This window comes from Periophthalmus magnuspinnatus, chromosome 5 (genome assembly GCF_009829125.3).
Source record: "Periophthalmus magnuspinnatus isolate fPerMag1 chromosome 5, fPerMag1.2.pri, whole genome shotgun sequence".
Lineage (NCBI taxonomy): Eukaryota > Metazoa > Chordata > Actinopteri > Gobiiformes > Gobiidae > Periophthalmus > Periophthalmus magnuspinnatus.
In genome coordinates this window covers 14,812,589-14,835,493 of record NC_047130.1, presented here as the reverse complement: position 1 = coordinate 14,835,493, position 22,905 = coordinate 14,812,589, and the positions used below count along the sequence as shown (strand labels likewise).

Below are 22,905 nucleotides of genomic sequence, written 5' to 3'. Positions count from 1 at the left end.
TGATTGACGTCAGAGTTTTGTTCTGAGAAATGAACAAGGCAAGCTTCTGTTTGAACAAGGTAATAATCTGACCGCGGAGTCATCTGGGGTCACGGAGGTCGTCTGGGGTCACACCTGGGATCACATCTAGGGTCAGAGGTTAGAGGAGCGAAGGGGGCAGGTGAGGGAGGGGGCTCTGACGGCAGGTATATAAACTATCCTCCAACAGAGGAGGAACGAGGAGACAAGACACAAGAAGAGAACCAGAGAAGCAAAGCATCAGGTGACGAGGGTGTGGGGTAGATTCCCAGGATGTCTAGACCTGGTTTAGTCCTGCTTTTAGACCTGGTTTAGTCCTGACTTAGATCTGGTTTAGTCCTGTTTTAGTTCTGGTTTAGTCTTGGTTTAGACCTGGTTTAGATCTCATTTAGTCCTAGTTTAGCCCTGATTTACACCCAATTTAGATCTGTTTATGACCTGTTTAGTCCTGATTGAGACCTGGTTTAGTCCGAGTTTAATATTCATTTAGAGTGGTTATCCTGTGTCCTGCCTCTCACCGGGAGGTTGTGGGTTAGTCTCCTGATCTCTCTGAGTGGAATGTGCATGTCCTCCGAGTGTCACTGTAGCAGAATATCCTCACCAGGAGGTTGTATTTCCAGGTGAATCATGCTCCACACTCGTCTGTTGGTTGTGATGGCGCTCATCGTTTCCATGGGGGTGCTGTTGTCCTCCGCTCAGCACTGGTCCCACGGCTGGTACCCGGGAGGAAAGAGAGAGCTGGACTCAGAGGTAACACCTCTGTCGACCCCTGTTTACACCTGGCTACTCCTGTCTGCTCCTCTGGCTCTGCGCCTCTGCTCCTTTGACACTGCTCCTCTGCTCCCCTAACTGTGCTCCTGTCTGCTCCTCTGGCTCTGCTCCTCTGGCTCTGCTCCTCTAGCTGTGCTCCTGTCTGCTCCTCTGGCTCTGCTCCTCTGGCTGTGCTCCTGTCTGCTCCTCTGGCTCTGTTCCTGTTTGCTCCTCTGTTTATGCTCCTCTAGCTCTACTCCTCTGCTCTTGTGGCTTTGCTCCTCTGTTCCTCTGGTTCTATTCCTCTACTCCTCTATTCTTCTACTCCTTTAGCTCTGCTCATGTCTTCTCCCATCTGGTCCTCTGGCTGTGCTTCTTTCTGCTCCTCTCGCTCTGCTCCTCTAGTTCTGCTCCTCTGCTCTTGTGGCTCTGCTACTCTGGTTCTGTTCCTCTGTTCCTCTGGTTCTGCTCTTCTACTCCTGTAGCTCTGCTCCTGTATGGTCCCATCTGCTCCTCTATTATTATTATTATTATTATTATTATTATTATTATTATTATTATTATTATTATTATTATTATTATTATTATTATTATTATTATTATTATTATTATTATTATTATTATTATTATTATTATTATTATTATTAATAATAATAATAATAATAAAGATAATATTTTCTAATATTTTTAGATTTCTGGTGAGATTAAACTGTGTGAATCTGGAGAGTGCAGTTATCTGAGGCCACAGAGAAGGAGCATTCTTAGGAACATCTTTGTAAGTGGCTACTATTTCTATTATAATAATTATGAAATAAATTACTCTAATTTCAATTGAAAGCAGTCTTTCCATATGTTCACAGTTGGATGCAATCACCAGAGAGCTACAGAAGAGAAAGTGACAGTTCTTCAACATTTTTGACTCATAAAAACATGGTTTTAGTTACTATTCACTGCATGACCTTTTTGTTTAAATGTAAAAAAAAAAAAAAAAGAGTCTAAAAATAAAGTTACTATTTTAATATGATTTTTGGTTCTATTTTTTCCTGTATGTCTCATGTTTATACTTAAAATGGACACGTCTGCTAACCATTTGTGTCTATAGGTCTACTACTGCTTTGTAGCTTGATGAAGTTTAAAAAGTATTATGTGTCTACCACATAATAAGACTAATTTAACTGATATTTGAAACGGAAAAAACGTGAACATTTAAATCTTTATACTATGATACGACGGAGTAGGGTCACTTAAATTAAAAAAAATTATGCGGGCGCTACGAGAAAAAAAGTCGTAATATTACGAGAATAAAGTCGTATTTTTTGAGAGTATAGGCTGCTGTGTGAATGAGTGACCAGTGAGTTATGAAGAATTTAGAGCATTTTGTTCAGATATAGCAATTTCTTCTAAATCTGTCTGGTTTCTCCGATTAAACAAACTCAAATGCTTGCAGTGTCCCTTCAAAGTACTTATACTGATGATAGTGCAGTGACGGTGGGCTAAAAGACACAGTATGTCATCGCGCGTAAACCCCAGTTGAATGTTTATCTAAACAAAAAGCTCCAAATTCTCCATAACACATAACGCACTGGTCACTCATTCACGCACAGCAGCCTATACTCTCATAAAAATACGACTTTATTCTCGTAATATTACGACATTTTTTCTCGTAATACTACGACTTTTTTCTCGGAATATTACGACTTTATGACACTCTATGTTTTATTCCGTTTCAGTTAACACGCACAATCTATGAAACTATAATTTTGTTTATCAGTTTTAATCCGTCCCCGCTCAGTGCGCATGCGTGAGATCAGAGTCCAACATGGCGGCAGCAGAACTGTGCGCTGCGCCGCTCGCGGATTCAGACCGTCAAACCGAGAATAAAGTCTTTAAAGCGGATCCTGTCCCCGAGTTTAACACTGTCACAAACACTAGTATAGGTAGTGCCCGAAGTAAAGGTGAGTTTTGTCTGAAAACGGAGGATTCAGAGTCGTTTGAGCGGGTTAGCATGTGGCTAACAGATTCCACTCTGTGAGGAGCTAGCCCGTTAGCCACACAGGCTAATTTTGTTTACACAGCTGAGCTACACAGAACCACGGAACTTATCAATAAAACTGAGTTTTCGTCTGATCCGGGGCAGATGGGAATATTTTCCTTGCTTGGCTTTAGTGTGTTTGTATTTTGTGCAAAAAAACAGCCTTCATTAAGTTATTAAGTAGTTTGTTGCTGGGGAAGACACAGGCAAGTGATCTTAAAACAAATGTTCACATTGATGCTCAGAGAGAGTATCAATGGACTGTGTGGGCACGTGATCATAAAACTTTAATAAGGTTGCTCAGTTCAGGTCCATGTGTTCTTATGGTCAAAAAACTCACTGTGAGTGGGCTCGCATCTCCAGAGATCTGACTTGAAACTTGGCCATGTGGTGTAACCTGCTTGTCTCCATGGAGAAAGATGAGTTCAATGCCATACTGTGGAACATTCAGGCAAAGCAAAAACATGGAAACAAACACATGGCCGACACTCCAGGAGAAAAGTTACATAATTAATAGTCAAGTAGTCAAGAATTGAAAATCCAATAGTAACTGAGTCATGTCCTGATTAGCACACTCTTATATTACGGTTAAATACAGTAGTGAAATATCTGTATTTCCCAGATTCTGAAGAGGAGCAGCTGAAGCATGTTCTGACAGAATCTCATTGTCACCTGTGTGACGCTGTCCTGGTACACACTTCCCAAAGGACCGCACACTACCAGGTATGACCTTTGACCCCATACTACTATTTCAGAATAATCACGTCTTTGAGATTGAATAATATAACCATATTAAAAACTGAAGAGAAAAAGTACTCTACTAATTACGGAGAAATTAACCGTAAACCAGGTCAGCAAATCTGCAATCTGATCTGTCTCCAACTCAGGGTAAACTATGGACTATGGATTAATATTTAACTATTTAATTTTGTAATTTTGCTGTTTTTAGGGTAAGAAACATGCTATGAAGCTGAGGACATACCTACAAATGCTCCGAGGACATAGGACGGAGGGTGTTTCTATGGTCAGTGTCATGGGAGGGCATCTAACACACAGGGATACAGAGAATGGTACAGAGGACAGGAGGGTATCTGACAGACGGGATATAGAGGAGGGAGGGGCATTTGACACACTGGAATACAGGAGGATGGTAGGGCATTTGACACACGGGAGACACAGGATGGGAGTGATTCTGATGTGATTTCTGTCTCCCACAGCGCTCATTGCCGAGCGACAGGGACCAGTTTTGCTCTCTCTGTAACATGGTGTTCAGTTCTGCAGTTGTGGCTAAATCTCACTACAATGGAAAAGTCCACAGCAAAAACCTACGGAAACACGGCCTCCCTGCCAACGGTAAGTCACACTCAGAGCCTGTATATATAAACAGACATAGCTAACTTGCTAGCCGACGTATTCCAAATAGGAAGTGAGCATAAGCGCAATTTGACTCCGTCTGGTTCCAATTAATTTTCTATTGAAAAACTATGGCCCCTCTCTCTGTAACTGCTGCTGTCAGGCTCATCATTTTGGTCTTAAAATGTTGGTTTTAACCCGCTTAACACAATCCTGGGTTTTTTTATTTCGCTATTTTATCCTTAAATCAAGATTTGAACACTAATAGCAGGCAAGTCCACTTCTTTATACAGTCTATAACACTGTAAAAGTAAGCACTAAGCCTGTGACGGTGAGTGTCACATCCTACATCTCTACAATTGTTCTGGGATTTGCAGTATAAAGAGTATAACTCATTTCTCATTTCTAACTCAACTTATTCTCAATAATAATAATCACATTTTCTGCAGCCCACTGGATGTCTAGATTAATTGAGTTGATTGCATTGGTTAATGTTGCAAATGTTTTCTTCTAGGGCAAAAAAGTATCAAGATTTTTTCCCCATATTGACCAATCAAGATTTTTTTTTGCTTTTCCTGAGGATTGGCTCTAGACCTCTCCATGAAATAAACACCCAAACTGATCACTGCCCATTTAACACGACTGAATCAGTCTCCATTAGAATGTTGTTGTTAAAAGGTTTGTGAATGTGAGTCTTTTACTGAATTAAACCAAGATAAATATAAAATAATGCATCCTGAAGATGTCTTGATACAGTGTACTCAGAAATATAAGGTTTTTTCATCAATAACACTTATTTTACACAATTCATATTTCAGAAATCAGCTGTAACAGTTTTGTCTTTCATCTTCACAGCCGTTTTTCCTTCAAACCCAACATCTGCCCAACTGTTAAACTCAGCGTGGGCCTCCTCTGCACCGTCTGCTCCTCTGGACACCTGCAAAACCTCTCTACCTGCTGCACCTTCCTGTGTACCTTCCTCTGTACCCTCCTCTGAACTCTTGCCTGCACCCTCATCCTCTGCTCTCTCCTCTACATCTTCCTCTGCACCTTCTTCTATACCCTCCTCTATACACCAGATACCCTCTAATCCTTCCGAAGGCTATGTTTTCTCTGCTTCCTGTGCAACTACTCTGGCTAAAGCTCCATCCTTTGCACCTATGAATACCTCTGCATCTTCTATATCCTCCACCACAGCTTCACCTGCTCCTGGGTCATCCTCTGCCCCTCTGTCCTCCTTTGCTTCTCTGTCCTCCTCCTCCCTCTCCTCCTCTGCACCTCCAGAGCCTGACACAAACCGGTTCTGCTCTCTGTGCCGTACCTCCTTCACTCACAGACAGATGGCGCTGCAGCATTATGGTGGAAAGAAGCACCAGCGAAACCAAAGCCGACAGGAAGTGCTGCAGAGCATGGAGGTCGAGGGGGGCAAAGGTCAGACTGCTTTTAAAAACATTACACAAAGATACAGATGTGTGTATCTAAAGTTTTCTGTGTGTTCTCCAGCCGACAGCCTCCATTGTGCCCTCTGCTGTCTGCACTTCAGCTCAGTGGAGATGTACCAGGCGCACATGGGCGGAGCCAAGCACATCAACAAGTGAGACTAAACTTTCTCTCACCAGCTCCTCTCACAAGCTTCTGACAAGTTTAACCCAGACACTGAAAGATGGGTCAAATGCAGGTTTAACCCAGAGATACTGAAGAATGGGTAAAATGCAGAGGATGCATTTACAATCAAGTTGACCTTAGCTAACATTTCAAGTAAGATGGATTTTTGTGAGTTCACAAACTTAAGAACCCGTCTTGTTCTGCTCTGTCTAAACCGATTGCTTGTGTGCTCGGTCTTGAGTCAGGCTAAACCTTAACCATAAGATTGTAGATTTAAAGATGTTTGTTTTTGTTCCAGGGAGCACAAGGTTGTGGAGATGTGTCGCTCTCAACAGAAAGTCTACAGCTCCTTTAATGACGAACTACAGGACTATATCAAAGTGCAACAGGTCAGAGGGCTGCATCCAAAACCTGCTCTCAAGGAAACAAACAATGAGGCAAACAAAGACTCTAACCAGGACACTTACAACAAAGTATGTAAGGATCCTTCAGACAAACTACAGGACTATAGCTGGGTACAGCAGGCCCGAAGGATGCATCCTAAACCTGCTCTCAAGGAAAGAAACAAAGAGACTTATGAGGACACAGAGGAGGACACATACTTTTACTGTCCTCCTCCCTCGTTGAACTACCCCGTGCATCTTGCGTGGGGCACTCCGGGCCGGGACTACACTCCTCAGGCTGATCCTCGCTTTGGGAGGAGAAAGAGGAAGTATAGGAAGAAGGCGAGCTCAGAATCGATTAGTGAGAGTTCTGTGTCTAGTGACAGTTCAAGTGAAGGAGAGAGAGAGAAGAGGAGGGTGAAGGAGAGGAGAAAAGGAGACAAGGAGAGGAAAGAAGGAGGAGAGGAGATGAAACATGGATGCAAGGAGACGAGAGAAGGAAGTGAGGACACAAAGGAAGGATGCGAGGAGAGAAGGAAAGGAGTTGAGGAGATGAACCAAGAGCGCGAGAAGAGGAGGCATAGGAAGAGAAGGAGAGACGGAGACAGTGGGAGTAAAAGACATAAAAACCAAGAGGCAGCAGGATTAGAGGAGGAGAGGAGAGAGGAGGATGCAGAGAATAGCAGTGACCAGGGGGCGCTACAGCAAGCCAGACAGCAGGACTCAGAGAAGCAGAGGTCAAAGAGAGAGAAGAGGAAGAAGGAGGAGGACGTGAGGACAGAAGAAGAGAGACTCTGGGACGACTCCATTTTGGGATGTTAGAACCAAAAGGAGTTTGTCAGCTAGCTGCCACATTCCAAGCAGAAAGAAAGCATGGGCGTGATTCACCTCCTTTGACTTTGGCTCCAGTTCACTTTCTATTGAAAAAGCATGGTCCCTCTCTCTGTAACTGCTGCTGTCAGACTCATCAATCTGACCTTGAAATGTTGGTTTTATATAGGTCCTGTGCTCATTAGTTACCACAAAGCTTAGCCCTGAGCTTTCAAACTTAAAAAAGTATATATATATATATATATATATATATATATATATATATATATATATATATATATATATATATATATATATATATATACTTGAAGTGACATCACACCAGACCAGGGGTGCTCTACATGTGTGTCCATGCAGGAATGTTCAGCAGTTACCATGGAGACACACATGCGCCCCATAAGTTACAAAAATTGAGTTAGGACTAAACCAGGGCTGAAACGGGACCAAGACTGTTGTTTGGAAATGGATTTAAAGAGCACGTGTTCAGGAGCCTCTGATCAATCTGAGCGTTCGTGGTCCTGTTTAGAAGTTTGATTTTCAACAAAAAGCTGAGAGTGACTAACTGAAAAACTGTTGGCTAATGCTAGCTTGTGACTCTAATGTTATTTGAGAGTGACGTGTTTAACAGCACAAATCAGCTCACCTGTTGTAGTTCAGATAAGTCAGCTCTTTATGGCCAGATTATGTTTAAACAAAACTCAGATTAAAGTCTAATTTGAGTAAGAGGTTGAGACAGAGCAGTGCCTATAGTTAGCTTCACACCTCCAGGGAATATTGAAGTCATCAGATGCAAATTATCAATCTATTGCTTCTGCATGGATTTAAAAATTTAAAAATTCTATTTAAATATATGTTTGTTTTCTGTTGCTCAAATAATCCTATTCTCAAAGGTTGTTAATTAATCCACTTTGTAATTTAAATAAAATATCTAATAAGACCACATTTTCTCCTTTCACCAGTCTCAGTGTGTCAGATGCTCTTGTATCCCTGTGTGTCAGATGCCCTGCCATCGTCCTGTATCCCTGTAGTGTTAGACAGAGACCGGGGCAGGTCAAATGTCTCCAGTTAATCTGCAGATGTTGTGCTGCGTCAGATGCCCTCCCAGATGTTGTGGTGTGGTTGGATAAATACAGCGGGAGTTTGTCAATGATAGAAATGATCAGGGAAATGATCATTAGTGGATGTGACTTTTGGAGACTTCTGATGAGAATATGCACTTTCCTGCACTTTCAAAATGTAATGTTCATACCCAAAGTGAGGACATAGTTCTATAAATTACAGTGTACATTACCATAAAATATCCAAAAGTTAAATTCACATGTTGAACCTCATCATGTCTATTAGTGACTGGCCTTTAGAATGTTGTGATTATCATCTGAAACCCAGCAATATCTCAATTATCGCAAGACAATTATCATATTGTGAGCCCTAATTAATATCATAATTTTTTTCCCTTCAGATCTAATCACAACAAAATCAGTGGGAATCCTGCTAATGATCCCATTTTGTATCATGTTTTTGTATTTTTATGGAAAATTATGTGGGAGCGTGGGTGACGTAGGCCTGAGGAAGATTGCTACATTACTCAGACATGCATGAATGACATCTAAAACCTCCTCAGGCATGTTTTTGATGACGGAATGTTATAACATGGTAGAAAGTGCCAAAAAAAAAAGATTTTACATTGTACACCCAATTTAAACTGTGACCAAGTGGCTCCCCCCTGAGCCTGTGTGTAGTACTGCAGACACCACACTTTTGATAGATACGTCATTTTATTTCTCTTTTCAAATGCTGATACTGTTTTTTATGTTACATTGAGCTCCTGGTCGTAGTAAAAACATGAATGAGTATAAAAACACCTCAGACACATTAAAACAGCGCCCTCGCACGGACACACACACACACACGCACGAATTACACCCATAGAAAACACGGCACGCTCCCAGGTCAAATGCAGCACACATTTGACCTGGTTTATCGTTAATATCTCTAATTACTGGGCCTATCCACATGAAACTAAAACTGGTAAAGTTCAGCATCTTCTCTGTCAGTTTAAATAAACAAAAGTGGAAAAACTTTTCCACAATAGCTTCATAAAGTGGTCATGCTCTTCTCTCACACACAGGCGAGTTTAGGGAACTCATCAATGTGGAACTTTTCTAGAAGAGTGTCAGCAACCTGTTGGTCTCCATGGAGATGTTATTGCTCTGCCTGTAATGCTCCACAGTATGACATTAAACTCATCTCTGTGGAAGTGCAGACGCCGTCAAGCCAACTTACAGGTCAGAGCTGTGGAGGGGCGAGACCGCTCACAATAATAATGTATTTTTTTCAAGGTATTCTTTATCAATACAAAATTCGTTAACAAAAAAGCAAGATAGAGGAGTTTAATGCCATACTTTGTGCCGGCCATGAAAATATATTGGTCGATGTCTACAGATTGTTTACAATCCACAGCAGCCGATGGCCAATAAGCTCTGGTATGTGGAGGCAATTTAAACTGACTACAAACTCAAACCGCTAAGAGAGCTGGGGTCACGTTTTGTGCTGTTATCTCTTCACACTAGTGTTGACATAAAGCTGTACTCTTCAGCACAGGCTGATATTTTGTTTTGGCCCACCTGCTGCCTGAGATTTAACGCTGATAGTTAATATACTAACATGTGAAAATATTGGCCTGATATATTGGTCTAATAGTTTGGAACATTCCAGGCAAAGCAAGCAGGTAGCAGACCTAACCGGAAAAGGTTTCTCAGTGCAGCTTTAAACTAACATAGCCCCTGTCCTCGGAGTTAATTTCTGAATTGTGAACACTTGCTGCTTGAGTCCAAAATGTGCAGCAGAGTGCCCACTGTTGTGTGTCAGTGTGTAAGACAGAATCAGGTCTTTCACGGAAAGACAATTGGGCTGGACAGAAGTTTACCCTGTGTCACCAAAAAACAATAACATGAACACAAGGGTCAGAGGGGAGAGGTCAAAAGTCAAACACAGAGATGAGAGCAGGGGGCCTATATTAAAGATGCTAGATTCTGCATATTTAGGTTTTGGGGCATTTTACTCTCTACAACTTAAATCGCTAACTTTTTTTTAGAAACAGCTTTTCATACATGTTTTTTTTTTAATTTTTATCTCAAAACCATTAAACACTGATGAAAGAGTGAACCAGCACAAATGGGGTTAAAACAGTAGCTTCTAGCAGTCAAGTTGAGATACAACAGCAAGATGGGGTATTCTGATCTGATGCTTGGCCTTAGTGTATTCACCGATGTCAATTTTGTTACAGTACAAGAGCAAAAAATAACTCCAGTAAAAGTCCATCTCTAAAGAACATCTACGAGAATAAATGAGATTTTGAGGACTTAAGTGTTGGAGTTGTGCTGATTTAAACACTTTTACTTTCTACTTGTTCACTTTGTACCACAGAGCGTGGATAAAACCAGCAGTGAGGCCTGTAAAAACCTCATCCTGGAGCATGTGGCTAATTATGCAGAGTGAACAAAGTCAATGTTAGCGTTGTTGCTGTGTTAACACTTTTCTGTCATTTTTAGCGTGTTTTAAGTGTCTGCAGAGTCTCCGCAGTCTGTATTTAACCTGCTCTGGGCCTTAGCGTTAGCATTAGTCACAGACATCAACAGCGGCAGTGCTTGCATATACAGGTCCTTATTCTGGAAATACAAAGTGGTATCAAATCGGTAATTTGGTCTGACTATTCACCAATATGATACCTGAAAAACTGTGCGATATCGGAGCTTTTGCCGATACCAGCATCAGCATCAAAACAATCCTAGATGTTTCTAGAAGAAAGTTAAATTTGCAGAATATAGTATCTTTAAATTGCATAAAATGGTGAAACAGTTTTTTTAAAAACACATTCAAAAGTGATAATTATATTGAAAAATAACTTTGGTTTGTGAGCGACGTGTTATGTAACATTTTGAGCCATTATCTTGTGGCATTATTCACTTTGACAGAGAAACACAGCAGAGAAGCAGAGGTCATGATGCGTTCAGGAGCGAAAAAAATCAAACAGGAAAATAAATACACGGGCACACACAGATTACAAAGCACGCGGCGTCTGTTAGAATTATTCAATCAAATCTTATTCAAAACATGTACACTCTGTCCGTCATCTTTCAGATAATTTTTTTTGCTTGTTTTAGTTCTGAGAGGCCAGAACATGCAAGTCTTTAGTGATTGGTCAAGACTTTGACTCTTCCTCCTCCTTCAGTCATTATTGCCTTTCGCTTCGGGATTCTACTCTGAAAATAGTTTGTGTTTTGTACAAAAATCCATCTCATTCAGAGTACACCGTCTTCGGCCGATGGGAGCGCTCATGAGGAGCAAAAGAGGTTTATGCAGAGAATCACTCTCTTGGTCTCCGGAGAGAGGAGACGCAGAGGGTGAAGGTGCTTGCTTCAATGCTATGGTCCAAGGAAACAGAGGAGGAGCAGGTGATTGCTCCTTGGTTTTTGGGAAGGTGCAAAAAAGACTCAGCAGGGGAAGGGGTGGAGAAAGGGGAGCAAAGGAGTAGAGTGGAGGAAAAGATGTAGAGGTATAAAGGATGTCTTGTTCTCCACAGCCCAGCCATAGTTCCCATGTAGCCCAGAGCATAGAGGAGGATCAGAGGAGGTCCAGGAGATGTTTTTGCTAGCTCCACAGCCCGGCGTAGTTCCCATGCAGCCCAGAGCACAGAGGACCTCCGGCCACAAACAGCTTGGTGCCTGACTGGTCGTAGCAGTGAGTGTACACAGCGTTTGGGAACGAGTGGATGTCTGAGAAGTAACTCCTCCATGTCTCATCATGGTTCTACAAGAGAGGGAGAGGGAGAGGGAATGAAGGAAGAGAGAAAGGAAAGAGTGGGGAGAGAGAGGAGAGTGAGTGCTGTTATTGTTTTTTTTTTTTATTATTAAAAAACTAAAGTAAAAAAATTAACAAAACATAAGATGCTCTAGAGCTGTGGATGTCAGTATGTGATGTTTTGAGTCACAGTCATGTAGCAGGCCTCCTGTGTAACAATACACACATGTGCATGTGCATATGTATGTTCTTAGATGTCATCACGTACCAGCCAGCCCTTCCCAGTGGTGGCTCTGTACATACAAGTGTATTGTTATTGTTACATGTGTTAATACAGTTAGATTATAATGTGAGATATATCCATAGCAGCTGTGTAGATGTGTGTGTATTGAATGTTAAATGTGTTATTACAGTGAGACCATCATGTCGGATATATTCGTACCAGCCAGCCTTTGCCAGTGGTGAGCTTGAGCACTCCCTCAGACAGGCCCTTCCTGTATCCTCCAGAGAACAGAGGATTCTCCAGGAACCTCTGAGCACGAATATCATAGAACAGCAGAGAGCCCTGTCCTGTTCCCACGGTAACGATGTGCTCATAAAAACTCACTGAGCGGATCCCTGAAATACACAGGACAGACATTATAAATGTACCTGCTTTCATTTTGAAAGTCAAATTTCCCTCTCACATACAGGTCAGAGGTCATGTACTCACCGCTGCCCCTCTCTCTGGAGCTCACAGACTTGGTTGAGGTGGAAGGTTCTCGTGGGTCTAAGAACGACACATGAGCCTGAGAGCCCACAGCGTACACAGACCAGTCCTCCCCATAGGCCAGGCACACGTTCTCCTTACAGTGCGGCAGCTTCGTCGAAAACAACTGCAATTTTTTTGTTTTTGTTTATTTGTATAATATTTACAATTATGCTACATGAGCACACGGAAAGCATACGTGTGTATCTAAAATGAATACATAAGCACCACCCCGCCATGAGGCTGTGGGAGGTACACATGAAATATGGCGCTGACCTTGCACAAGTTGTGTTCTGCTTCCCACAGGTGAAAGTAACCATCCAAAGACACTGCCCCCAACTCCTGACAAGAAATAAGAACATATAAAACAAAGTAAAAGCCAAAGTTAAATCTGTGAACTGGACAAAAAGTTGTAGGTGTAGAGTTTCACTGCTCATCCGGGCCGTTTATTCTGTTCTGGTCAGATTGCTGATGGACACTGCCTTATATCTATCCAAAGGCAGGTGCTAACTACACTGAAACTGTAAACCGTTATTGTTTACAGTTTAAGCCTTAGTGGCCTACATTCAACCTTAATGGGCCTACTGGCTAGCTTCATTGTTCTCTTTGTTTCCTTTGTTGCTTTGGGTCTGAGGATGGAGTTATAGATGTGAAATGGATGATGTCTAAGGAAAGACAATCCTTCATTGAAACAGTTTCTATCTTAAAGTGTTTTTAGGTTTGAAATAGACCGAAATCTCAAACTGTATGAAAATTCACTGAAGTTTTTCAGACACACCTGCTGTGTAAGAAATAGTTTGCCTTGCCTTCCAGGTTCATATTCCCTGTTTTCCTGTTTTTTAACTCTTAGATCTACTGAAGGCCCATTTTGGATATCCACAAGAGAGGGCTTTCTCCATGTTTTGCTCCTCCTTCACTTTTCTCTCTGTTTATGGACATCAATTGAGCTCAGTGTTGCAGAGTACAAATAACACTGCGTTTGTGCTGCAGTGGATGGTGTGAATCAAACAGCAGGTATTGGTCAGTGTGTGTGGGCTTCCTGTAGACTTCTACCTGGAGACACCGGTCCCGACAATCTAAGAAGGCCAGTTTGTTCTCCTTGGCCTCTTCCCGTATGAACTTGAACTTGAACTTGTTTCTTGATGTTTGGATCCACAGTATTAATATGTGTAGTAAAGGGTTCCAGATCTTAAATTTTGATTTTAGTCCAGTTGTCATCCATGTATCAATGCCAGTGTGTGGGTGGAGTGCCTGGAAATGAGGCCAAAGCCTCCTGTTCAAATTAATCCATATAGTTATAATAGGAGAGACCGGTGAGCCCATGGCACACATGTGGATTTGCCTATAGAGGTTTCCTCTAAACTGGAAATATGTGGTATTTAAACAAATTTCCAGCAGTTTGCAGATTTGGTCTGCAAATTTTATACGCGAAACCTGCGGAGAGGATCAGAGGAGGGGGGAGGGTCAGATAGAGCAGAGGATGCAGAGGAAGATTACCTTGTGGTTCCCGTTGAAGGCGAGAGCTCGGACCTTGCAGTTGTAGGGGTTGGTGGTCTCCTTGGGGATGTCCTTCAGAGCTCGGTGGGAGATGTGGGCGTAGGAGGGAACCACAGCGTCCTGAGTGTGAGTAAGCTGAGCCTCAGACAGAACTTTCTCTGTGACCTCCCACAAACCCATGGAGCCATCACGAGAACCTGAGAAGCAAAGATCTAACCTAAGAACCTTTCACAATAATTACTATATCGACTGATTAGTCAATACATGAAAGCTGAAACAATATATTTTGGGACTCAATATTTATCATGTGTACAATTTCTTTGCAAAAGGGGGAGATTTTTGCCATTTTTTGTATAAGGTCAGATCTGAGCTACAGAAGGAATAAATTGCTTCTATGTCTAAATATTGGTTCATTCTGATATTTATCTGCTCAAGCCTTTTAACGATACTGTCTTTTTAATAATGTCTTTACTCGGATTATCCTGCTTTATGTCAGTGGCATAAAGTAATGCCAATAGTATCTTTAAGGCAATAGTTCTCTGTAGCGATATATTGTGGTTTAAAATGTGTTATGACAGACCTGCAAAAGGCCATCTGAAAACTAAAGGGCTCTGATGGGTCTAGGTGTGAAGTGACATGTAGATGATATTTAAAAAGATGCTGTACCTAATTTTTACAGTGTTAAAAAGGTGAAAAACAGACAGTTTGTAGTGGTCAGAGTTTTCCAATTATTCACCACAAGGAGTTTATAAGCACTTTTCACAAGACTCGGACCAGAGCTAAGTTTTGTCATTACAGAAAAGCTAATATGCAAACAGCATACTTCCTGACCCTCGGACATAAAACAATTAGATGTAGACAGTACACATCAAACTCATTGCTATTGCAGTTGACAATCTGCAGCCCCTTTGAAGTCTCGAGCATCCATTTGGTTTGAATATCTGATAAAATGGTTTGTAGACGCAGACTGACCTGAGACAGCCATAGTGTCACTGATCCAAGCGATAGAGAAGATCCAGTCGTCGTGTCCATCCTGAAAGAGCAGAATTAAAAAAACATGAACAGCGTACATGAGATAAACACCACACAGTATTAAAACCTACACAACATCTTATATGAGTCTTACTGATACTTTGCAGATGATCAATATTCCCCGGGGGGACCGTGAGTAAAAGAGCTTCTGAGAGCTTTGTTGAAAGAGTGGACTTATCAGCTCGTCTGTTGTACTTCCAGCTTTGTGCTTGTATTCCTCTTAAATAACATTAGTCACAAGCAAGCTAGCATTATCCAACAGTTTTTCAGTTAGTCATTCTCACCTTTTTGTGTAAAATCAAACACCTAAACAGGACCATCAACACTTGTATTGATCACAAGCTCCTGCAAATGTGCCGTTTGTAACATTTAGAATTTTTTCTAAAGTTTTTTAATACTTTGACAGTGTTTGCTAATTTGTGCATTGTGTCACCATGGTAACCGAAGAACATTCCATCTAAAGGTGCGCTCACACCGGGGCGTCAAGAACGCGCTGGACGCCTCTATTTGAACGCCTGTAAATTTGAATGCAGACGCCTCCTCCGCGTGTCTTGGACACTCTAGGGGCGTATCCAGATGGTGCGCATCCAGATAACATCATCTGCACGCTCCACTGTTTTTCTGGTCTGTGCACAATGGCAGACCGAGCTCCACTGATCATCCTCCAGATAAGGTCCTTTTTGTCCAGGTCTTTATAATCTGCCAACGTCACATTATAAAGTAGTGGGCGCTGGCAAACGGCAACAACAAGTCTGTCCTCCATTCTCTGTGTTTGTGGCTCCCGGTGTTCCGAATAATGACCTCTCGACGTCACTGGAGCGTGGTCTCTGATTGGTTGACGCTGTGCATCGAACGCCACAAAAGTTCAAACATTTGAACTTTTGTGGCGTCTTGACGCCTGCACGCTCTGGACGCGCCGCGCTGACGCCAGATTTGCGCCGCTCTGGACACTCAAGACGGGCCGCAAAATTGCAGCGTGGCCAAGACACGCGTCCACCATTGACTTTACATGTAAACTGGATGCCCCTGATGCCCCTGTGTGAACGCACCTATAGAGATATGTGTGGAACACCCCCAGTGTGATGTCACTGCAGTATCAAGTATCAATTTTATATGAGAAAAAAACAGAATTACATACATCTCCCACACACACTGGGTCCAGAGTGGGCAGCTGGTACACTGCCAGACTGTTGGGGTTGTCTCCTCCAGTGGCGAGCAGCGTTCTGGATGGGTTCAGCTCGATGGCGTGGATGCCACAGCCCATGTGTTCTAGACGGGGGCGTGAGCGAGCAGAATACTGCCTGACCACAGAGCCCGAGCCCAGGGAATTGTCTCTGTCCTTTAACATGGGAATCCTCGTGATCTGACCACTCAGAACATCCACCACAAACAACTATAGAGAGAGGGGCAGAAGAGGAGTAGAGAAGAGGAGTAGAGAGGAGCAGCAGAGAGAAGCAGCAGAGAGAGGGTCAGAGAGGAGAGGTCAGAAATGTAAACTCTTGGTACAAACTTTTAGATCTTTATTCAGTGTGTACTTGGTACTAGTCTATACCAGTGTTTCTCAAACTGTGGTAACTGAGCTCCTTCAGGTAGTACTTAAACAGCTCTTCAATTTATGAGTTTGCCTCATTTACAGCTCATTTATTGACTTATCGTTCTCTTTTGGATCATTTCATGTTTAGAACTAGAGTGGAAATGATGTAGACCACTTTTAGATTTGGTTTAACCCTAGATTAGACCTGGAATAATCCTGTTGTAGGCCTGGTTTAGAGCTGGTGATACGTGGAAAGTCAAATCTTTTCTTTGGTGGCACTTGATGTGAAAGTTTGAGAGACTGCACTAGAGCTAGTGATGTACCAATACCGATACTGCCGATTATCTGCATCGATACTGAAACAATTGCTGGATCTCGTGTCAGCTTCCAAATAGAAGTTCAGCAAATGTCGACATTGGACTTTTAATTGGATGTAATAAGTAATACTATTTTAAGATTGATTTTGGCCCAGAAGTGTCATAATGTACAAGGCAATTCTGTACTTGTTTGCGAGATAAAAAAAAAACAGCTGCATAACACAATTGGATCTATTGTGTATTAAGTTAAATGTGTTTTAAGGAAATAAATCAATTTTCTGTCCCTGCACTGGTATCAGTTAATATCAAGTATCGACAAATCCTGGTATCAATACTGGTGTCACAACTGAAAAAACTGGATCAGTGCATCCCTAACTAAAGCAGGTAACTGTCACTGAACACATGCTGCATCATTATGCCAGTCCCTGCTCTGAGCCTCACCGTGTTGCACTTGGTGCCACACACCACCTGTCTCTGGTTGAGCCATTGCGAGGCAAACACTTTGTTTAACCGTCCAAGGGAAAGCTGGCGTTCACGCAGGATTCCCGGCAGACGAGCCGCAGCAAAGCCTCGGAGACTGCGCTGGAGACGACCTTCGACCTGAAGCTGAGGCCGGAACTCTCTGCCCCGAACAGCACACACCACAGAAGGCCGAGTGTGGCAGCGGAGGGAGGGGCGAAAGAGGCGGGAGCGCTTCAGGCACCAGCCCACCTGGAAACAAGGGGAGAGATTAGATATATGTATATGAAGTAATAAACACATATTTTATATGATACACCAGCAGTGTGAAATTTCCACGATATGAAAAGAAGTCCCTTTTTTCGTTAGTTGTCAGTACCATCAGAAGCCTATCCTCCAATTCCGTAACATTTTAATATCACAGTAAACCGGCTATCGTCCATGTCTACATCTCTTCCTATCACAATAATGACTATATTGACTTATTGTTCAGTACATGACAGATGGAACAATCATTTTTGGAGATCAATATTTATTGTGGTAATTTTTCTTTGTACTAGTGGGAATTTTTTTTAAATTTTTCCTGTACTATCATTAGATTTGAACTGTAGAGGTTGAATAAATAACTTTATAATAATACCTATGACTCATTATAGATAAAACCAAGTACTGCAGGGTTTCATTCTGCTGTTTATTTATTAGAGTTTCTATTTTTTTCCAAAATATACATCTAGAATAGTTTTTTGGGGATAACCCTGCTTTAGGGTTAATGTGTTGGTGACATAAATTGGTTTCCATCTTCTTGTTCTCATGCAAAGTGTAACTACAAACCAGAAAAACAGCAGAGGAGAGATGAGTTAATAGTTAGAGTATTTTGTGTCTGTCAAGTTAATCTGTATCGTGTCCTCAGGGATATTTCTCTTCTATATATGACCCATGTCTGATCCAATCTGACCATTCAGGAGCAGCACCAGGGACCAAATCGGAATCAGGAGTCTGGTCAAGAGGAACTCAGTGAAAACTCCTCTGTTACAGTGTATACAGCAGTCAAAGGAGTGTGGATCGGACAATAAACAATAATATATTTAGTGTAATAAAAGGGGTAGACACAGTGGAACACTTTATATAATCGTGATAATCACCAAGAAAGATAATAGTCATTATTTCATCAGCATTACAGACAAAAGCTACTTCTCTATGATGATCTCTTCTAGATCATTGCTCTGTTCACTTTCACAGTTGTTTAACTACGGAACATATTCATAATATTGAATATATGAATATATGAATATATTCAATAACATTTTTGAACTGTCAACAACTTTTATAGTTATTGTGATCGTGTAATCATTAATCGCAATTATTTTGGCCATGATAATTGGGACACCACATTTCAATATTTCCCCATGCCTAAAAAAAGAGTGGCCCTTGCAGCCTGTGCTTAAACTTATGGATCCAAGTATGAACTTTAGAGACCAGAGTGAGTGCTATTACATCAAGAAACCCATTTATTTATCTTGAAATGCAGTGACTGAGACTGTGGTTCATTAGTTCGACCTGTTTACTAAATGGAGATGATAGTAACCTCCAAGTACAATAAAATAAGATACAAACTGAGATAAAACCTACAGCTGTCATTCTCCAATTCTCTGTCCGATGTAAAAAGAAAAATGCGTTAAAATGATTTGTCATTTCTGTCCTGATTTAAGCGTTACCGGAAAAGGCTTCTTCAGCTTCCGGTCAGGTTCAGGATTAACCTTCACGAAAACAATCTGACTTTTACCATAATGTCACTTTATTAAACCACAAGCACGAGCTTCACATGTGGAGAAAGCATTCTCATCTGGCATCATTTAAAATAATTTATATTTAAAAATAAAATGTAAAAACAGAGTCGAAGGCTAAATGCTAACGGGGCTAAATAACACGTTTTTAAAACAAAATAACGTTCATATTGTGCATATTCTAAGGTTGCTAATTCATGTGTGTTGGTGTGTGATGTTTGGAGACTTGTTTGATGAAATTGCAACTAGACTATTTAGAAATTAAAAAAAAAAATTTAAAGCGCCAGACGCCTTTAGCTCGATGCTAGTTAGCTGCTAACTCTAGCCTCAGCTGTTTCAGATCAAAACACGCACAAACTCTCGTCAGATTTATCAAACAAAACTTCTAAAATACAATCATATATTCATTGGCAGTTTGATGAATAAACTGTCGGGCTGTTCGTGAGTTTTTTGTCAGTTTTGCTTCGGCTCATTTCTTACCTGTTGTTGATCTTTTGGCTCGGCGGCCTTCCTTTTCCTGCTAACTGTTTTTCGGGCCATAGTCGGACACACACAGGTCCCTCACCCACATGGAGGGGCAAACAGCGGCCGGGCTCGGGCTCATAAAACGGGGGAAAGCTCCGCGGTGCCTGGCTTCGTCTGGGTGTCTGCTCTGTCGAAGAAGAGGGCGCTCACATACGGAGTCCAGCCGCGGAACAGGCCTCGGGTCCCGTGTCACTGACGAGTCTGGAGGCGCCGGGAAATGCTCGATGCTCGGGCCGCAGAGGGCACACTCCACGGGGTCACTTCAGCCGAAAGCGGCCTCTGGGGCGGGCATCTGGGCACGGGGTAAAACTGGAGTATGGTTGGCATAAACTAGCACAAGCACAGCTCTAGCAGCGCGCAGCCGCAGAACAGTGAAACATCAACAACAACAAGGCCATACGTGCGCGCCGCCGAGCCACGTACGCGCTCACGTCACCACCACCAAAACGTCACAATATCTACTTTAACCCCCCATAAAGTGCATATTACAATATAAAGCGGTGAATCAGTGACGCAAAGTAATTTAGTTGTTTAGTATTTTTCAATGTTATAGATGAGCAAATATAAACTGTGTTACTATCTTCGTGTGACAAAATGAGCTATTACTGAGTTTATGGTTTCTGATGACATCACCACAGGCCAATCATATTTAATACAGATGAGGGCAGCTAAAATGAATGTTGTTCAAATGCAGATTTGTGTTGTAATACAGTGAGTTCTTGGCTCTAGCTACTAATACATATATGATCAGGTTCAAGATTTGTGAATTTACCTTTCAGATATTTCATGGACAAAGTACAGTGTAATAGGTCTCTTGCCCTCATCTGAGAGTATTCTACAATCTCAAAACTACCTATTAATACTATGCAGTGACATCACTCTGGGGGTGTTCTGCATGTATGTCCATGGAGGGATGTTCAGCAGTGACTATGGTTACCGCAGTTACAAAAATTAAGAAAAAAATCAAAATGGATTTAAAGAGCATCGTTTCAGGAGCCTGTGATCAATCCGAGTGTTCCTGGCCCTGTTTAGGAGTTTGATTTTCAACAAAAAGGTGAGACGGACTAACTAAAAAACTCTTGGCCAATGCTAGCTAGCTTGTGACTGTAATGTTATTTGACAGGGACTTGCACAAATCAGATCACCTGTTGTAGTTCCCACTAAGTCAGTTCTTTATGGATAGACTGTGTCAAAAGAAAGTGCAGAAAATCTAAACAGAGTAACAGAGCTTCAGACAGAGCAGTGCCTCTAGTTAGTATCACACGCTCAGGCAATACTGTTGCTTTTGTCTTGTGGTCTTAATATCATTTGTCATTAATAACAATGACACTAGGCCAATATAACGTGGCTGTTACCAGTGTAGGGCTCTATGGAGTCTTTATTTGTGCTTCTGCTGAGTCATTCAGACTTTTCCACTCGGCACCAGAAAAAAAAACACCATGACAACAGACAATAAAAGAGAAAAATCCAGATCTGTCTCCCCTCTCATCTACAAACCTGCCAAGTGTTAGAGCTCCTTTCATCTGCATTTGTACTAATAATAGTAGAAAACTTGCTTATCTCAGCATCTACGCCTCAAAGTTTCAGAGAACTCTTGGATTAATGTAGACATAGAGGGACTGATATTTGCCTTATGTTTGCCTTTTTACTATATCGGCTCCTGTGAGCTTTAAGCCGTGTTATCATGTCTTCTCTCATCGAAAACATACCTGGAGCTGTGTTAGTCTGTCTACACCTCCAAAGCTCAAAATGCTCTGTTTTTAGGAGGCAACAACATAACATGGCTTAAGCTCAAAAGAATCCATTTTGTGTAATATAGGAGTGGCAACAAAAGGGCTGTTGTGTGTAGTAAATCTAAATTACACAGTTTGGGGGAAAAAAAGCTAAAATCATATCAGTCCAAAAATATCAGCAGACCTTATCAGCCATTGGTTGCTATGGATTCAACAACTGGTATCGGCATCGGCCATGAAAAACCCAAAGGTTGATCTCTAGTTTCTGTGCACATAAATTAATGAAGTTGACATTAAATAAGAAACCAATGTTTTATCTGAAATGCCGAGGGGGAGTGCAGTGAAGGTGTAAGGACTTTAGAAACCAGAAGACATAAATAGTCCTAGTTCAGTCCTGGTTTGAGTCTAGTTTAGTCCTGGTGTAGACTTGGTTTTGTTCTGTTCAAGTCCAGTTTTAGTTCCAAGATTAGTCCCAATTTTGATGTGGTGTGCAAGTCCTGAATCAAGCTTGGCTTAGCAGTTACCAACCACATGTGGTTCAATCCTGATTTAAGTTAGGTTCAGTCTTAGTCCCAGGTTCAGTCCCAAGCTCAGGCATTGATTCAGTCGACTTTGACATCTACTCTTCATTTTGTGGACATGTGGTCATTACCCACTTTAACAGAGATCAGGGATGATGGAGACAGGGTTCAAACCCACAACCTATACACTGAAAGGCAACAGCAAAACCAATAAACGTATAACTGATTGAAAATACAGGAAGTTTCATAATCAGTGGGAACTTTAATTTGATTTTTGAATAATTTTAATTGCTCTTTTAAATTATAATGACTGAATAAACGAACCTTGGTATAATTCAAAAATTGATTAAATCATATTGAAACACATAAGTGTTCAGTGCAGATCTCAAGTTTAAGTGAGAATGCTTTTCAGCCCAAACCATCACTGATTTATACAAAATATTTTAAATCAGACCTATTCTGCAAAATGTACCTTTCATGCTTGACCGATAACCATGTTATAGTCGTTTTCCCTCAATGTTCACTCACCAAAAGTTGTATATGGAGTGATTTGTGCATGTTTCGACTGATCTTTAATTGGTTATTTTCAAGACACTGCCACCGGTACACACCCGCTGTGATGTAAGCTCTTCCTTTTTCAGTTTTTTCTTAATCGGTGATACTCGTAGGATTCAGCACCGTCTCGTAGTCATTTTGGTACAAATGAAAAAAAATCTGCTGCTTGCTGGTGTGATGTGCAGCTATCCATAGGAACGGCCGACAGCATGCGGCGCTTAGTTTTGATGACGTTTACAGCGACGTCAGCTCCCATTGGACACCACAGTTTTCTCACACAAAAGTCAGCTAACTTGTTTCATTTATTAAAGGGCCCATACTACACGATTTACTGATCATGTTATGCTGTTTCCTCATCACAAACAGACCTGGAGTTGTGTTTTGTTTAACACTCAAAACCTGCATATTTAGGCTTAGAACAGAAAACA

The 22,905-nt window shown here is 41.6% G+C and overlaps 3 protein-coding genes across 3 annotated transcripts; 2 read left to right on the top strand and 1 right to left on the bottom strand.

Annotated features, from left to right (window-relative positions):
* The first annotated feature begins 613 nt into the window (after window positions 1-613).
* On the top strand, window positions 614-1,699 carry gnrh2 (gonadotropin-releasing hormone 2). The gene is made up of 3 exons (XM_033966643.2): window positions 614-768; window positions 1,460-1,543; window positions 1,629-1,699. Exons 1-3 carry the CDS (start codon window positions 646-648, stop codon window positions 1,665-1,667), a joined length of 246 nt encoding a protein of 81 aa, XP_033822534.1. The 5' UTR covers window positions 614-645; the 3' UTR covers window positions 1,668-1,699.
* An 884-nt stretch (window positions 1,700-2,583) lies between these two features.
* Window positions 2,584-7,075, top strand: zmat1 (zinc finger matrin-type 1). Its single transcript, XM_055222076.1, has 7 exons — window positions 2,584-2,723; window positions 3,423-3,523; window positions 3,750-3,824; window positions 4,018-4,153; window positions 5,009-5,584; window positions 5,657-5,747; window positions 6,057-7,075. The coding sequence occupies exons 1-7, from the start codon at window positions 2,588-2,590 to the stop codon at window positions 6,961-6,963; spliced, it is 2,022 nt and encodes a 673-aa protein (XP_055078051.1). The 5' UTR covers window positions 2,584-2,587; the 3' UTR covers window positions 6,964-7,075.
* Window positions 7,076-8,728: 1,653 nt separating this feature from the next.
* Window positions 8,729-20,099, bottom strand: dcaf12 (DDB1 and CUL4 associated factor 12). Its single transcript, XM_033966641.2, has 9 exons — window positions 19,624-20,099; window positions 17,342-17,611; window positions 16,188-16,442; window positions 14,990-15,050; window positions 14,018-14,214; window positions 12,797-12,862; window positions 12,485-12,647; window positions 12,215-12,390; window positions 8,729-11,781 (listed from the first exon to the last, which is right to left on the bottom strand). The coding sequence occupies exons 1-9, from the start codon at window positions 19,681-19,683 to the stop codon at window positions 11,623-11,625; spliced, it is 1,407 nt and encodes a 468-aa protein (XP_033822532.1). The 5' UTR covers window positions 19,684-20,099; the 3' UTR covers window positions 8,729-11,622.
* Window positions 20,100-22,905: the final 2,806 nt, after the last annotated feature.